General features: G+C 41.1%; 1 protein-coding gene across 2 annotated transcripts in view; it reads right to left on the reverse strand.

Annotated features, from left to right (window-relative positions):
• Window positions 1-9,547, reverse strand: part of st3gal3b (ST3 beta-galactoside alpha-2,3-sialyltransferase 3b) — a 41,808-nt gene extending 32,261 nt beyond the window's left edge. The window contains exons 1-4 of one of the 2 annotated variants that reach the window (XM_071896340.2): window positions 9,365-9,547; window positions 6,649-6,796; window positions 1,566-1,628; window positions 1,030-1,077 (exon numbers count right to left, since the gene is read on the reverse strand). In XM_071896340.2, the coding sequence (XP_071752441.1) occupies window positions 1,030-1,077; window positions 1,566-1,628; window positions 6,649-6,757 (220 nt within the window). In that variant the 5' untranslated portion in view covers window positions 6,758-6,796; window positions 9,365-9,547. The remainder of the gene's footprint in view (window positions 1-1,029; window positions 1,078-1,565; window positions 1,629-6,648; window positions 6,797-9,364) is intronic. The other variant, XM_071896341.2, reaches the window with a different exon arrangement.
• Between the last annotated feature and the right edge of the window lie 9,498 nt (window positions 9,548-19,045).

Here is a 19,045-nt window from a genome sequence, read left to right on the forward strand (position 1 = left end):
GCGTGTGGTAGCCAGAGAGCTGAACAGAGGCAGTAGCTTGGGAGAAATAAAGAAGCAGGGCCCTGCCAGTAACACAAATGTTGGCCTCTGAAACCATCCAAGCACCAAAACTCCTGCAGACCGCTTCACTGCCAACCATTCTGGCAACGGACTTGCTTGTTACCGGGCCACGACAACAGAGGGCACTGTTGTATCACACTGAGGCTTCATGAGGAAGAGGATGACTGAGCAGATGTTCAATTCCTCACTGGTGTGCATTTGTACTACACTAAGAGCTCCTAAGCCTTGCTTTCCAACATCAGAGCAACTCAAACTCATCAGAGAACATGGAAACACAACATGACAGATTTTTTAAGTCAAGAATGGAGAATAAAAGATGTTTTGAGTTGCTGATGTTCAAGGGTGTATTTAGGTAGGTTTTCACAAACTAAAAGGAATGGAATACATGTATTTCCAAAAAAACTTTTTCTTAAGACAGCCAAGTGTGTGACTGTTAGCAGGTGAGCAGTGAGCTACAGAGTCTTGCAGGAGTCTGGCAGGGCGCAATGTTGGGAGGAGACACAGACCAAAAGCAATGAGCCACAACTATGTTTTACAGCCTTATCTGCCTAAACCTACCTTTCAGTAATGGGTATCAAATTCAATATTTCATCACTGCAACAACTTGAATTTACTTTGAAAAGTCTAACATTCACTAATTCAGCTGTGCCATCAGTCAAAAACAACACTGTGATACAGTTTAGTGTTCTGCAATTCGTCTACTCTGTGGCTGACAAGTTGATGACACTGTTCTATGACAAAAGTCATTACGATGCCAAAAATATATTTTGTATATAAATTAATATAAATTTTGTATATAAATATAATAAAAATTGCATGTAAATTATATATTTTTTAAGATCCCGATAGCCCCCCAAACATGGCCGCTGAAGTATCACAGGGTTTCAGGGAAGTTCTGCCATTTTCTTTTTGAAGGTGGAGGGAGAACAAGGATGGGTGGAGGTTGAGCGAGTGGGGTTGCAGTTGTACCTGAGCCTACTATTCGTCCCACGGTGAGAGCAATGTCTGTTTCCAACTCTGAAACACAAGAGGGTCAGTTAGCACCGCTTGAGGTCAGTCTGTTACGGAAGCATTGGGCTTGAAAACCCAAATGTCAGACATAATCAAGTAAGAGGACGAAGGGAGAAGGAGAGATTAGTAGCGTTAGTCCCCATAAGCCAATTAATAACCATGAGTCTGGATCTTCATTCAAAGATGAAAGCCCAATGAAGAGGCAAATTAACTCCAGAATGCCCCTGTTGCGTTTTAGTGGTTATTATGGCTGCGGCATTCTGCAATTCACCCATAAAGACTGAATGAGACAACGAGCACAAACACCCATTTGTAATTAAAAAGAAAAAAGGATTATGAGTATGTAAGCAAAAGTGGTAAAAATGCAAGGCTTTCATTGTTGAATTAGCAGAGATTGATATTCCATGAGAGAACGTCAACAGCCCAGTTTCACCATGTTCCCAATAGTCTGAACCATCACCCAATATAAATGGGCAGCGTCTCAGTGCTTCTACCTGTGGCGCTTTTCGCTTTAGCCCCTTTACTCAGGACTACGGTTGTTGACTCTGCATCTCTCTCTGAAAACAAAAGGGGGATTAAGACACTCATCGAAGCAGATCATCATCACTGGAGAGCTGTGGAAGCAGCTGTTAAACGAGTACTCAGAGGATAGAAAGAAAAGCGATATGCTTCAAAAATCAGCTAGAGCACTAAAAACTCAGACACTGGCTACACACAAACAAAAGACAGACACAGAGACAGAGCTTGGAAGCCAAGAAAGCACCACCGCTTTAATGCTCACCCTCAAAAAATATCTGCCAATACAGTAGTGTCTTTTATAGAGTAAACTAACCCTGCTGCTTGAGCTTAAAACACTTCAGAGAATGGCTCATTACACAGGGCTCAAGACAGAATTACAGAGTAAAGTGAAAGTATTACTGAAGCTGAAAAAAAAAGAAAAAAAATTACAAACGGACGTGTTAAACATATTCACCCTCCATAAATGACTGTACCTACCTCTGAAAAGGCATGTTTATTATCCTAAACTTTTAGCAAATGCTGCACATTTCCTTTCCACTTCCCTTTTCATATTAACCATTAAAATTTGTGTTACCACAGAGACTAAAACGGAGAACCTTTGCATAACAAGGGGGTTAGGTTCAAACAAAACCAATCTAGGTCTTGGAGAAAAAAAAAAAACACTGGCCCTTTCTCTTCAATCAAAATAATCAAAAGGACAGCTGTCGTGTCCTTTTATCTAACTGCTGATGATTAAGCACAACAAACCTACAAAGCCCTCTTCAACACAGTAAGAGAGTAAAAAAAAATCTGCTCCTTATAGATAAAAGGAAAGCGTGTAATTCAGGACAAAAGACAAATGCAATCTGTTGTACAAACATGTATTGCTTTATAATAGACTCAGTGCAAATAATGCAGTCTCCCCAGCTGAAAGTGTCTGTGGCGGATCAAATTCCCCAATTAGTGATCCTCAAACTCTTCTCCGGTTGAAACTGTATAGGCGTATCACTCATGAGCACTATCACTCTCAGACGTGAGAACACAATCCCCCATGTCATGAAAGCCTAGCTGGGTGTCAGGCGTATTTAGAGCACGCGCCTTGTGCAGCTGCTGAGCCACTGATAGCACTGAAGACAACATGACCAACACCTTCAAAGTTTAATTTGCCTTTTCATCTACTGACAGGGAACCCATACAGAAATATCACATATGGACATGTATATCAAAAACAAAACAACATAAATTAAAACTACACACATGAATATATGTAAAACCATATATATTCCAAAATAGATTTATTTGGGTTATTTTTCAAAACTTTTGGCATGCACATTTTAAATATATTTATGGAATATATTTACATATTTTACTAATACTAATGGTATATTATTACAAGAAAGAGTAATGCGTAAATATATTCCTATAATCTATTGGATTGTTTGATTGAATGTATTTGAATATGTGCAGTTATGTGTCTGCGTGTGCTATTTTCTTTTAATAATAATAACAGTCAGTATATTATATTTCCAAATGAGGACTACAGGATTCACTGGTAGCAAACTGGATTTTCCTCCATCGTAACTAGTGGATTCAGACTTTCATAAGCTACAGTGAACAGTTTGTTTTTTTGTTGTTGTCCGTTTTGAAAAACAAAAACGGTTTTAGGTTGAAATACCCCTAAAGTCCTGGCTTGCTGACTGCTGCAATTTCAGAAGAGATTAGCAGCTTGGTTGGTGGCTAACGTTCATTTCTCACCCTGCAGGTGTTAATTTCAAGCCCTACAGGTGTGGTCTTGAAGATTTTACACCCTGAGGTGATGTTGCTATTACCAGCAGCATAGTCAGAGACAATGGGTGTCAGCTTTCAGTCAGTATTTGTCCTTGCTCGATTGTTGTTGTTTTTTTAATGTATTATTCTAGGGCGATCCACTCGATATGCTCCTTGGGCCTCTTGGCTCTTCCTGCACAATGCATTCTTTTTATCATTTCTTGTATCATGTCTTGTAGTAAAATTATGTGCAAATCACTAATACAGCTTTCTGTGCTTCAAGTCAAATACACACCCTACCAACTACACTATTAATGTCATTTTCTATGGTATGTGGCTTGGCTAGTATCAGCTCATTTCATTTCATTTATTTCACAAGGCACAGGCTTTACTTTTGGTTTCAGAGCCGATTGATAATAGAGAAAATAGAAAATATAGTTAAGAATCTTGTTTAGAGATGCAAGAGGCAACTGACAGGCAAGAGTGTGGGTGTGTGTGTCAGTCACTGTACTTCTTCACATGTTAACCAAGAGCACTATTGGGACAGCTAGCACCACTACACTCAGCTCTTGAGACTTAACTAAATTATGTGGGGAAAGGAGGCCTGTATTGTTGAAAGCACAGGTGAAGCGGACTAGTGTCCCCTCATCACACCAGCCTTACAGCAGTCAAACATCCTCTCCAGTTGCCACAGGAATGACAACAGCCATATGAACACGTTTTGAAGCCGACACTCCAAGGTAGCATGGCAAGGTCAAAAGGTAGCCAAAAATAAATATGTAAGATCATGGAAAATGCTGAGTCTGGCCTTTGGTTGGACGGACAAAAATCCACTGGAGAAAAAAAAGTGTTGTGATTCAGCACTGCTCTGATCAATGACTAAACATGATTCAAACAAGTCTGGATAAGTCGGAACAAAGGCGCTGGAAAGGCAAAATAGGATATGGGACAAACCATATGGATGTGGTAGCTTGAACCCAGGTCAGGCTTGTCAGGGCCAGGGCCTGTTGAAGATGCTAATAACACAGGATCAGAAGCCCTGTTTGTTTATAACCACACTCTAGCCCTATCAAGCAATTCATCTCTATGGGCAAAAAAGGTGCAAAAAGAATCACAGAGACGTTCCACCCACAGCCCTCTAAATCTCCACATCTGGCAGCACCGCACTGCAGAAAGCCAACATTTCTCACTTCAATCAAAGCCCCCCTCGATCTGTTCTGTTGAACTGTGTGTTAAGAAATCAGCATGGAAATTGCGAGACTGCATCAAAGTCTCCACTCTTTTGATTCTCGCTGAATCATTCAAAAAGGGTATCAATAATAAGATGCAGGCATAAAAAAATGTTGATTCCATCTCTTATCAGTCACATATAGGTGAAAAAACACACTTGAAAGCATTTCACTTTACGGCTTGACAGTTAAGAATGATAATGTTGAATCTAGATAAAATGGGAGGGGCCACTACAGAGAAATGGAGCCCTGTTACACGAGAGACGTTGATGACAGCTTGAGGAAGTACTGTGTTTTGGATAACAGCCAAAACAACAGTCGTCTTTGATGGCTTACTGGCAGCGATGCCACAACACCACACATTTACTAAGGATATAAAGGGAGTATGCACAACCAAATACTTCCATGTTTTTGGTGGATTTTTGGAGGTCTGAGGTCAAAGGTCAGGTTGAGTAACACCTCCCTTATAACTACACCACCCTATTTACTTACACTGATATGCATTTCATCACCATTTAGCAATATTTAGCCTTCTTCAAATTTAATTTTCCCCCTTTTCACCTCAAGTACTGCTCTTACAACAGCAATCATGGTTAGGCTATAATTCTTTTTTAAATAATTTCTCAAACAATTCCATAGAAAGATTTAGACCAGATCTAGAGTGTTTACAAGTGATTAGTAGTAACTCCTATTCAGCCAGTATGAACCCATCAAGGACGCAATACAGGGGAGATGAGAAATCTTCCCCAAGCTGTAGCCTTTAAACAGGAGATATGTGTGCTCCCTACAGCTCGGCTCTAGATTGGTGTGGTTCAAAACACTAGCATTTGTGTTCACTGTGCCAAGAGCTGCTTCTTTCTGGGCATGTTTTTCCAGAAAATATACCCAGTAAGAGTCACAGGGGTGATTGATGCCTACCGAATGGATTTGCCAATTAAATTCTCCTCTTAGACTGACTAGCCAAAGAGTTTCACATCTTTTTTAAGTGAAATCTTCTGGCCCCCTCTGCTGGTTTTTACCAGCCGTTTCAGAGAAGCCCTGCAATGTGACTTATTTTCCTCCTCCTCCAACAGTCCTTACAAGTTAGCTCTGACCACACATTGTGACTGATTCCCTATTCCCTAGTCAAGTATCTCATGACTTTAACTCACTAAATGTGGTACACCATTTACAAACAACTGTAGACTCAAGTTTTCCAACATTACGTGTCCCATGGAATCATGCTGATTCATAACCAACATCCAAACATGGCAGGGGTGATTGTAAGTGGCCACAGTTTACAGCCTGCACCATCCTGTAATGACGGTTGCTCTCATTAACAGGAACAGGAAGACGAGAAGGAGACCCCTTGTCAGCACTGCAACTCTTATCATATTTCAGTTCTCTATTTGACTATAAACACAGTGGGTGGGTATGAGAAGACAAAAAAACTGACAGTTTCCTATTCTCAAAATGCCATTTCCTCCCATCTACAAAAAGCAGCTGAGAGAATAATTAGGCTGTTTAGAGAGACAGAATAGGCTTTCTTCGATCTATGGTTAAAAAAAAAACAGGTGATCTTGACACAGTAATACAGACTGAGAAAGAGCACAGGCAGGTGGCTGTCAATATCCATCTGTGAAACAACCCACATAGGCTGATCCACTACTTTAAAGTACCATGGAGAGAGCAGCTAGCACCGGATGTACAAGAAAATCTAATTAAGCTCTGCCACAACGTCCGGAGCTCTGGTGAAGTGAATGACAGGCTAGCGTAATAACAGAGACAGACAGGCTTGAGGCGCACACGAAGAGCCTGACACACTATCTAATGGACAAGCAGAGAGACCTAAGGTTAAAAAAAAATAAAAATAAATGAATATAACAGATGGTTAACTGGCTGACTCAACAGAGAAGCAGCAGCAAAAGACAGACATACGTCAAACAGACTTGCTCAATAACAACTCACTCAAAAATGCGTAGCTCTCGGAGGGCCGCACTACAAAATGTAAGATTGGAATACATATGGATGACGGATGGATGATCAGCTGATGAATAAATATTACAAACGTTCAAGTACAGTTAGACTGGCTAATGTCACTCACGTGGCTTCTGGCCCCACACATGCAGGTGTAGCTTCCCGGAGGAGTAGTAGATAAAGCCCAGGACCAGCATGGGGCACAGGACGAACAGCAGCTTGTGTGTGGGCTTCATGGTCTTCAGTCATTCACATGGCACCATCCGGCTCATCACCTGAAATTAAGAGAGAGAGAGAGAGAGAGAGAGAGAGAGAGAGAGAGAGAGAGAGAGAGAGAGAAATTTCTGTTACAGATCCCCAGGGTGAAATTCATTTGTCAACAGCGATAAAAGCACACCCAGACATAACCGATAAGACAATTACATAGGCCAAGAGCAAAGGGAAGGTCACATGGGAATGGAGCAGGACAGGAGGGAAAAGGAGGGGAGATAAAACAAGTCAAAGATATGATGGAGGTACAAGTTGGAGTAAGAGGGGTAGACGACTGGAGGGAAATGTAAAGCACAAGTCAAAGATATGATGGAGGTACAAGTTGGAGTAAGAGGGGTAGACGACTGGAGGGAAATGTAAAGCACAGGGGAGGGGAGACGGGTTTTTTTTTTTAGAGTTTTTGGTTGTTGTTCAAGGTTGAATCTCAAATATCTTTCCTTGGTATCTTACCCCATCTACTCTCTCCCTGAGGCATATTCAAGCATGCCAGAAGAGAGAATATTTAAATCTTCTCCAAATGTATTTTGATGAGGCGCAGAGTTGGCAATACAAGAAATCAATAAAAGAATTTCATTTCAACATGAATCTACGTTTTTATTTATTTTTGGTGGTGACGACAACGCACTGGTGCTTATCTCCTGTCCGTGCAACTCCTTTCTCAAGTTGTCAGGAAACCACACCCCAACTGCAGAATAGTGAATGACTCAACATCATGAAAACAGACGGCAGTGATCCATAATTGTTGTCGTTCTTTCATTCAGTTAATTTGATTTCTCAGCTTGCCTCATCTTCCATTAACGCACACAAACCTAGACAGATTTTAAACTGACAAAAGATGCTCCACCCAGTGAACTCATACCCAGTGTAGATGTCGCTTGGTAATAGACAAGCCAACCCATTAATCATATCAGGAGTGTGTGTGTGGTCTGGACTCTGTTTTGAATGAACTGTGCTAATTACCCATGTCTACTAATATGTGAACTGTAACCCAGCACCATGTAAGTATGCTTAACCCCAGAAAATTCTTATCCGCATAATCTATAAATTTCATTACACAGAGAACCTGTTGAAACACAGCGTGCCGTACAGAATTTCTGGGGTGTAATATGTCAAAAACTGGGCCTCATTTCAAATTCCACTTGGAATGGGGCATCTTTTTTTCATCCTGAGAACAGCTGGAGGCGAGAGCAAATTAGGGTCTATAAAGCCTTGGCACAGGAAGGTGTCTGAGCAGCACTGAGCAAAGAGCAGAGACATTATTATAACATCTCTACCAAGCCGAACATTTCAAAAGATAAGGGCAGTTTATGGTCCAAAAAGGGCAACAGATGCTATCCATAGGGCTAAAAGCATACTGTAATCCGCTATCTGACAGAGCAGTTAACAGCCAGATTAGTCACTACATCTGGCCATGGTTGAAAACGAACAACCCAATTAAAAAAAAAAAAGACACCAACAGCATGTGTATCCAACTGTACTCAGTCATGTAGGTACACAATGCACCTCCTAACAGTAAAGGCAAAACAGACGGCTGCCCCCCAGCTATGACTAAAACATAACAGTCAATTCATTTTACATTTCACGATTGCTCATTACAGAACAGGACTATACATAAATTACAATTAAACGACATTACTGACAAGAAAGATGACTTGCGTTTAGGTTTGAAAGGCAACTGAGGTAATTTAGCACCAGGTAGGGCTAAACCATCAAAGAACAAGACCACAAACTCACAGGAGGTAACCTAACCACAATGAAGTAACAAGTTGCGGCAGCAGCAGGATCATCTCAGGCTCTCTCTCATTTCTTGTACATCGTTGCATAAGAATTGCATTTAAGTCCTCGTCGTAGGTTAAATGCCTTTGCTTTCACCATTGGCGTAGTTTGCCTAGCTATGCTACTCATTTACAACGAACGAAGTTGGCTGGCTAACTCAGCAGCTAGCCAGGGAAAATAACGGAACTTTGCGGTCCCATAATCCAATTCCAGGTCCCAGTCTCTCGCTGTACAACGACTAAACAATTACATCTGTGTTTTTTCTTATTTAATAGCTCCACTTATACTCAAGTAGTACAATCAATGTAGGATCCTATGTAACTATGACCAAGTATTTGCTTGCTTAAGAGAAAGCATTATAGAAGACGACAGCGAATGTCAAGCAGCTAGCGTTAGTTAGCTAACGGTAGTTGCTAGGCTAACACACGCTACGTTGGCGGAGTAAGAAATTTGCCTTGATCTCCTCGGCAGGCCTGCAGCTTAGAAACACAGCACTGGTCAATGGAAATGTTGTGGCAAGCCAGGGTTTAAGGTCCAGCAGCAAACACCATAGGTGGTCGAAACAGTTTACACACGTAGGGTAAATAACGGTATATACACTATAGAATGCCATGTATACCCAAGTCTGGCAAGGGAACAATACTAGGCTAACAAGCTTGCTGGTGTTCACGGCCAGATAGAAAAGCTGGACCACTGATTTGCCAAAAATTCAACACCACCATCGTTGTCGAGTAAAAACGCGACGTAGCAATGTCTCACTGCATTTTCTTATTGATTGAAATAACTGTAGACGTTACCTTTCCCTTTTCCTCTGAATCCTCGGGTCAGAAAAAAAATGCCAGTCTTAGTTTAAACAGCGAAAAGGTCGATAACACGACAGTGCTCTCCCTCCTCTCCAAGCCATCATGATGAAATCCGTGAAAGTACCCTGGCCGTGTAAGCACAAGACGTGCAGCCTAGCTGGCTGGCTGGCTGGCTGCTTCCCCCACTCCCTCACCAGCTCTAGCTCGCCTCAAGACTGGTCGAAGGAAAAAGCAGCCCCCTTCAACATCATCATCATCATCATCATCATCACCACCATCATCCACAGACAGCGCTAACTCACGGGGCTACAGCAACATAGTTTGTCACTGACGGTCACATGGGGTATTTCTGTTGAATTATAATGCCCCCTCTTTTTAACGGAGTTGAGATGAATGCACCTTTTCAGCTCGTTCTTCACGTGGTGCTCCTCTCTCCTCGTCAGCTGTTACATCGCATTGTGGCTGGGTCTGCCTTTGCGCTGCTGCTGTCTGCTTTTATGTAGCCCGCGGTCACATCAAAATCCCCCTATTGTAACGATTCTTGCTCAACAGCAATAATAGACATGTAATAATGTACAGTGCTTGTTGAATGGCCCGCGCCACACTATAATGGTATATGCGTAGTGTGCACTATTTTTTGACTGACTGTACGGGTGAAAGAGGCTTGTTTTCATCACGCAGTTATGAATGAAGTGGCCCAAATCCGTTACCTTCTTCAAAAAACCAAGAAGACCTGCCTAAATGGTCTAAAAGCACCTTGAGTTTGTCTCACAGGTATATGGGTTGAGAATCTAGTCTGATAAATTCTCAGTATAACAAAATATACTCTAGGCCTATGTTTGGGTTACTTAAGACATCTTTGAAATAAACCATTTCCTCAGTCCTTACCTATATTGCAGTTGTCTAAATTAATAAGCAACAGACTCATGATACAGTGGCAGCCACAATATGCAGTCTAAATAAAGAACACCAACATCCAGTCTTCCTCAGTGAAAGGCTCTGGTGGTTCTGTTCTGGTATGAAATGCCTTTCCTGGCAAGTTTAGTTCTAATTATCCCTCAGGACTAAGAATAGTCTAATCACTACTTACATAACTATTCAGAGTAATCAGTAGTCGATTTGTACACAAATTTCAAGAGGGATGGTGGGGTCTTATGAAGACAAATTGATAGTGGCGAAGACAGTGTGGATGGGGACCAGCTGTTTACCCTTTTGTTTATATTGTAACAGCACAAAGGTAATTCTATATTCAAAAGACATGCAAGTTAGGGATGTTAGGTATCAGATACTCCTGCCAATGCCCTTAATAAAGGCACTGTTCTCCGGGCGCTGCACTGTGGCTGCCCACTGCTTTTAAGTAGTTAGGATGGGTCAAATACAGATAATGCAATCAAGTGTAACTTAACATATCTTAATACTCATGGCACTTTTATCTTATCTAAACTTTAAATTTATAGTTATCAAACCTCTACTCATGCTCGCTTTTTCATCCTCTTCTGCTTGCTTTGCCTCTGCTGCATCGTCTATTAAAACATCAACCTGAACCTGGTGTGTGTGTGTGTGTGTGTGTGTGTGTGTGTGTGTGTGTGTGTGTGCATGGGCGTAGGAAGCAGTTGGCCATTGGGGGGGGGCAGATTTGACTACTGGGGTCCGGGGGCAGGAGGAACATTTTTGCAATACTCATTTCTAGTAACTTTTAAAAAGGCTATCTGAAAATAAAGAAAGAATGACTCAGGTGCTAAGTGACAGATCAGACTTTATGTGTTGGTTACAGCAGGCTTTCAGCCAATCTATCTAGTTTCGCCTGTTTCTCATGAATAATAATACAATAACAATAATAATAATTTCCGTCTTCGAATTACAGTGTTTTATGTAGTTGTATTTTCCTTCCAACTAACTGCACTGATATTATCTGGTTTCTAGTCATTTATTTTTTGCGGTGCACTGGTCCTTTTTAAGAGCCAAGTGTGTTTTTTCTCCAAGCCCTGCTACAACACTGACTGGCTTCAGTTTGAAAAGATGTTAATTATAAAGTCCATACAAAAAGCCAGCACAGTAGTGCAGCTTTGTTTTTGGCTGCAGTTTGGAGCGCCGCCTTGGCTGCTGTCTGCTCCTCACCCATATGAAGCCCTATCAAGTCTATTTCTTGTGGCACACTTTTTTCATATGGAGATACTTCATATTCAACTTCATTACACATTGCACAAAGTCAAAGGCTTTTCAAAATAAAAGTCCTGCGGTTGATTTTTCAATGCGGAGGCAAAATAACACAATGTCGTGGTTTATTTTTTGAGGGGGACATTTTAAGCATCTTTTAATATTGGAGGGGACATGTCCCCCCTGTCCCCCGTGCTTCCTACGCCCGTGTGTGTGTGTGTGTGTGTGTGTGTGTGTGTGTGCGTGTGTGTGTGTGTGTGTGTGTTTTCAAAATTCAAACTAGGTTAATATTGACTTCCCATTTATTTTGTTGCCTGGCAACATCCCGTTGAGGATGATGTAGCCTGATGTATGGCCTAATGTTGTTTTTAATTATATAATTTTGGTGTTAAAATGTCAACTAGCTATCTAATCTCTGTTTAATCTCTGTTTCTCTTTTGCCCCGCTTCAAACAGTATAGGCTAAATTATAGAAAATAATCATTATGACTCCTGACATTTCCCATACCTGTAGTTTTCTTCTTTTTGAAGAAGTCCCGCAGATCTACCTGCCCACCAGCCCATTTATAATAGCCAAAATAATATCCTCAAGGTGTCATAGCCGCATTGCAGGTTTTGCTGTGCCATCAACCAATAAAAAAACATGCAATAATAAGTGGTTCACACATTTCTTGATTAAATGATATCTTTGTGCCATAAAGAGGGATGAAAGGGGCATGGCAGTGTTACAAAGGGGGTGGTTTTTGACAATTTTTATTTCAAGGGGGGTGGCATCCCCTCGCATCCCTCCTCAAATCGACTACTGAGAGTAATCACCTTCGCATTTTGGTAGCGGTGCCTTCCAGGATGACAACGCTCCTATCCACAAGCCACAAGTACTCACCTAGTGGTTTGCATGATAATAAAGCTAGTCATACAGCAAAATGATTTAGATCAGAGTTGAGTACAGCTGTCTGAGAAGCTAAGCACCGACTGCGCTCTCAATGAGATGACTGGTCCAAGATAATGCCAGAAAAGTAGCTCACACCATAAGAGAGCCACTGTCCACATGCTGGTGGTCCTGTTAATGCGACCAGATCTTGTATGTCATCATAGGCTTTTTACCCTGTTGTTTGGCTGCTGACAATAGCAGCAGATCCATAGTCCTGTAGGTACTTCTCACCTGCTCGGATTACTCTCCTAATTCAATTTTCCCCTCGGAGCCAAGGTCTTGTTCATGTCCTGACATTCACAAGGCCTCACATCCTACATAAGCAGTTGTTGGGCTGAAAGCCAAGATAGGAGAGGGTGGGGGAAAAAGCCTTCTTCCGTTTTTGCACTGCGATGAGTGTGGTGGCGTAGCACACCGATCTATTAATATTGAATCAAGCAGGAAATACAATCTGCTCACCCACTGTTCTCCATCTGGGGTCAGGAGATTAGCGGGAGCCAGGAGAATAAAATATATACACATGCAAACACAGAGACACACACTCACACAGCCTATTGTACATGCTTGAGTGTCCTAGCATCATATCAACCTTTTTCAGAGCCGCCGTCTTGGGAGTTCATGCCAGTTGGCAACACTTTGCTGGCCTTTGGACACAAGTCATTAGTTTATACCTCAGTTTACTAGTGGGAAAGATCCATCTCCATAGAAAACAATGCAAGGAGTTGTTATTTTCCACTCCCAACTGTGTCTGGGAAATTCACCTTGACATGTTTGTTTGTCAGAGAGAAATTGCGCTCCTGAAGGGGGCCGCATTGTTTGTCATTTCCATCTTCAAAGTGGGTCAAGTTTTCACCACTGTTATTTCCTTTCTGCTGTACATCTTTGCATCCACAGAGGTTTTTCTAGAGCGAAATGCCTATGTTGGCAGACTTCATTTGATCCTCCAGGCCTTCCTTTCTCAAAAGCTGATTGTTATAGTGTCATCTAATGAATGTGGTTTTCATTCTCTCTGTCTGTCATGCTCCATTGCCCTAATTATTTTTGAACTGGAATGAATAACAGAATGATGTAGTCTTGAGTGACAGCTCTCTCATGATATCAGAAATATTCCAGTTAACATGAAACCCTTCACTCAGTGTGGATTGCCTGAATCACTGGCGATAGCAGCGATAGCATCAGGTCCATGACTAGATTAACATTTTCATCTTCACCCAGCATAGTCAGACAGTTTATGCTTTTGCGTGAGCTTCCATTTAAGCCCACTCTAGGAGCTTAAAGGTACAAGGGATGAATTTGGATGATGCAAACAGTGAAAAGATACTTAGGGAAATTCACTCTCTTTCATCTGCTTGTGTTACTTGTAGCTTTACTCGAATCCAATCCCCACTATTGTAGTTTGAGGGGCTTTCAGTGACTGCTAGCTGTCTATGCTTATCCCTCAGGCTTCGACAAATGCCATATGGTTTTTCACACTTAAATGATGGTATGGGAGATACCGGCCCTCAAAAAGCTCCACCTCAGGAAAAGGAACTCACCAGAGAGCGTAAACCGCTCGATAAAATCTGCAACTAATATCCAGAAAGACTGATAACAATAAATCCCTCTTCAAAGGCCTTGATCTGTATTCTTGTCTTACACTTCTGTTGCTGCCAATATCACCAAAATTAATTTGCAAATTATTTCTTAACCAGGCACACTACCCACTATGTTATCCCCAATACTTCAAGAATACCATCATAAGCATCATGTAAATCAGCATAATTGAATGGAAGAACCAAAAAAATCTTCAAACAGACCTTACTGACGTTTGACCTCTTCATCTCTTTGAGCGAAACTCCTACATGAACAGAGTCCAGCAGGAAACCATGTAGCTCTGCAGCATTGGTTTACTGTGTCAAAATAAATAATTGATCCCTGTATCATCTGAATCATAGATGAAGTATCTGCTTTTTGGCGCGGCTTTTCCTACAGCGGGCAGGCAGCAGGAAATAAACAAGTCCTAACGGGATACTAATAGACCTCAAGCAGGGAAAGACCGCGGAGTGGCTGAGTCTGAATGAACAACACTCACACTTGCCTAATTTATATCCATTCACTGCACAAGGCACCATCATGACTACGGCCACTCATTCAGCAGATCCCCAAGGAGAGGGCAAAAGCCTGTAATGCTAATTGTCATTCTGCCTCAATCAGAAGGAACAAAAACCCCTTTTACTCCGGCAACAATTTAGGTCAAGGCCTCTTAGAGAGATAAACATTTGTTTCACTAGCCGTTAATGGACTTGTCCGGCGTTTTCTCTGACACAATGCCTTATTGTGCTCAGCGACTGTCATCTCAGAGGACTAGGGCTTTTTTTTTTTTTTACCCAAAGATCATGTTATTCAATATTAAGTCAGGAAGGTAACTTTACAAATAAAGCTAATTAAGCAACAGGACCCCACAGGCCTATTTCACACTACTGCAGTCTACAACAGGAAGCCCCAACAGAATGAAAGAGAAACAGTACAATACATGATCACCAGTAGCACAATATGGACAGATGGTTCACAAAGTAGGACAAAGGAAAATAAACATCAAGATCTGCATGGCACAACAAAGAAGAAACCAAAAGAGATATGAGTTAAATATCTCTCAACATGACATTAGCAACATGTAGAGAGTCAGCAGAGTGGGGAAAAGGAAAATTAGACATTTATGTGGCACATCAAACTGTAAAGGAGAAGATTAACAATACACAAGGCAGAAAACACCATGGCATTGTAGTATGCCCTGCCTTTTGTTAACTAACGATAAGCATCCTATAAAATAACCAACAGCGTCATTACATAGCACAGTGAGACGTGAGTCAATTGTTTGGACACTGAATGAGGCAGAAACTGGCCAAAGTATCATTCTTTGCTCTCTCTCTCTTTGTTTGTCTTCCTCTCCACTTATCTATTCTCTCCCACGCACAAACACACACCTACACATCTACGACTACTCTCTCTCATGCCGGTGTTCATTAACACAAGTAATGTACCTATTCAAGGCTGCAATTAGGCCGACATGATGTTAGCAAGGCATCTGCGAGGCGAGGGTGATGGTGGTTATTGAATGTTAAATCAGCATTGTAACTTTACAAATGAAGCCAATTCACAAACAGCCGTATTGATTCCCTTGCGGCGGCTCATGAAACCAGTTGACTAAATCCCAATTATCCCGCTTTGAACTCTAATGGAAGTCGCTATGCTATTCACAGGTAGTTCACCCTCAATGGGAAATGTCACCCATTTTAAATGATTATAATCGTTGTCTTACCTTCAAAGAGTTGAGTAGTAATGGTAGAATCTACCTTGTGCAAATTCTATGAGTTGTTCGCTGCCGAATGGCTAATGCTAAATAGGCCTGTGTATAATAAAAGTGTTAAGTAAGAACAAACAAAAAAGAAATCAGAAAATGACTGGAAACAGAAATGTGGAATAAACACACGGCTTTCACATGAATTTCTCACGAAGGCCACTTTCTTCCTTCCTTAAAGGAGAGTATTTTAAGGAAGTCCTTCTAGGTCAAGTTCATGGATTCATGGTGAGTAATTGTGAAGATATCTTGGCAGGCAGATGTATAAACATTCACACACAAATAGACATAACAAACACAATATATCTCCATCCTGGATGTGATAATGCAAACTGTGAGACGTATCCCTTTAACGCTGCTTCATCATTTGGCCTTGATTTAGAAATTAGCCAGTACTACTTCTGATTTTGAGCATGCGGATCAATTGTGACAGTATAAGACTTTAGAAACATATTATCAACTAAATAGTGTAAAACATGTGCCTTGCCTAGTGAGGTCATAGCTTCAGATCAGTCAATGCCAGAAATGTACTATCATTTATGTTAAATGTTGAATTTTCTGCCTTTTGTTTGTTTGTTTGTGCTTTTCCAGATTAGAAAAATGACAAAGCACACTTGGATTGATTAAATATGTCTATATGTGCCTATGGGTTATGACATTAAATTTCCCTTAAGGTAGAAACAAACATTACCTTTTTTGTTGTGGTCAATCTCTTAATCCAGAGTATTAGGATCAAACAGACAAGTACTGCTGAATGACAGAATAAATTATCAAACACTCACACAGTGCCGGATTTCCAAAAGAGAGAAGCAACGCCAAAGACGCCTTTTGATCGTGTCACTGTCCTTTTAGTGCTGTCTGTAAATGCGATCACCACATTTCGTTAATCAATAACAGGGATGATAGCAAAATCTGTTTGGTTAAACAAACTATTGTCACCAGTCCTGTAAATAAATAACCGATATCCAGCTATTAAATAGCATTTAAAATCATCCCTTGGGACTGGCAGGAATAGAAAAGATATAAAAAGAAATATGGAATCCTATTTGGTGGCAGAGTTTAGCAGGACATACTGAGAGCCTGTTTAATCAGCTTATGTTGTGAATTAAAGATATTCAGTGGGATTCAATTCGCTGGTATTTTTAACTGGCATATATTGTATAAGCAACAATAGAAGGCTCATATGATATGATATGACAAAGGCTTGCAAAAGGCTTGCAAAAGAATTTACATAATACTTATACTCTGCTGTCCATCTGTGGTGAGGAAATATTACGTGATAAGAAGTTACAGCTAAATGCCAAATTCTGAATTTCAGTGCAGCGCTCCTTGTGAATACATTGTGTCACCGGCACTATCCTTGTTTACATAGTGATTACTGGATTGCGAGCCTTTTTCACTTCAATTTATTGACTGAGCTTTTGATACAAGGACTGGCAGTATGTAACAACTGAACAGGAGTTTTATGCATGCAAACACTGGCATGAAACAGACTGGTAGTTTGAGTCATAACAGGTGAAGGAACTTCCAATAAGTGTATTTCTAAAAGTCCCCCCCAAAACATGTATTTGAGTTCTGATTAAGAATTTTTAAAATAAAGTCAAAATTCTGAAAATGAATCAGAATTATTCTCAGAATTCTGACTTCATTCTCAGAATGAATTCTGCATTCTGTCATTCACTTACAACACTTTCAGCACTGAGCTGAGCTGAGTGGGAGGCATGAGAGTAATGTGTTTAGTTGTATAGCAGATTATCATCACACTTGCATAGCAAAAAGTTGAAATATTTCCCAACCCACAGAGCACAACAACAAGGTGCCAGCAGGAGGGTGAAGATCTGGGTCATGTGGATACACACTTCAAGATTTTAACCACATGTGAGCACAATGGGCTGTCTACATCAATTCAGAAGCTTTGAGTGAAAATTCCCTGTTACAGCTTTCTCATAATCTTGACAATTTTGCAACTTTGGTGTCTAATCTGTGTAAGGAACTCCACAGTATATTTCCTGCCTCACTGGTGGGTCTGGAAGTGGGAGAGATTGCGTGCTGGCAGACGCAGATTGCTCAGACGATTATGGGCTCGATCCATCATGTGATGAAGCAGGGCCTTGGGGAAACCTATAGGCTTATCTTAGATTGCTGCAGTCTGCTGCTTAATGAGGTGGTAACAACAGGAAGACCCAATAGCATGAAAGAGGAATAGTGCAATACATGATCTCAATGAAACATCAGTAGTACAATATATACAGCTGGTGCACAAAATGGGGGAAAGAGAAAAATAATACTGTATATGTCTGCAAAGAGGACATTTGCCAATAGATAGGATCTGATCTAATTAGCCCTTCTTGTGTTATGATATCAGCAATATAGGAGGAGTCAGAGAAGTAGGGCAAAGGAAAACTATTCATTTATGTGGCAGAATAGAGCATAAAGGAGAGGATAAACAATACACACGGCAGAACATGCCCTGCTTTTTCTAGACTTTCTGATAAGTGTCTTCTGTGTAAAATAACAAACGGCACCATGAAAAAGCCCAGCAAAGGTGTGAAGCTTGTGATGTGCTACACCGTTGTCACTCTTCACGTGTCTGGACATTGAAATAGGCAGCGACTGGCAGTAGCTTCATTCTCATTCTTCCCTCTCTCTTATCTACTCACTCACACCCACACCTACACTTTATGTCTCTCTCGCTCTCACACACACACACACACACACACACTCTTCCACATTGTCACATTTGTGTGCGTGCACACGTAATGCATCTATTCAGGGCTACTATATAGCATGGCAGGATGTCAGCAAAGCAGCTGCAGAAAGGCTGCTAAGCCTTTGCTGAGTGGGGTGGGATGGCAACTTTACAATAAGTGTCAAGCTCTAAAATAGGAAGTGAAGAAGTGAGAATTTAAGTGAGAATTTACTCACCTAAGGTCAGCCACATAGCATACAAACCAGAGACTTGTGTGTGGAGTGGAGGGCATTCAGCTGTCAGTTAAAATCCTGTACATTTACTTGCCAATTAAAATGTTTCTTATTCTGATTCATTTCCAAGCCATGCAGAGGGTTAAATGCCCTTGTTCGTCTTAGGCTGAAAGGTAAAATGAGGCAGCTGAGCCTCGACATTTCTGAAACTCTTCAATTATGGTAAATATCACTAAGAGTGCAACGAGAGCCAAGGATTAAATTAGGTTTGTTACCTTCGTCCAGTGACCTTTTGTTATAATTTGCTTCCTTGATCCTGGATCAGGATC

The sequence above is a fragment of the Centroberyx gerrardi genome, chromosome 13 (assembly GCF_048128805.1).
Source record: "Centroberyx gerrardi isolate f3 chromosome 13, fCenGer3.hap1.cur.20231027, whole genome shotgun sequence".
NCBI classification, from domain to species: domain Eukaryota; kingdom Metazoa; phylum Chordata; class Actinopteri; order Beryciformes; family Berycidae; genus Centroberyx; species Centroberyx gerrardi.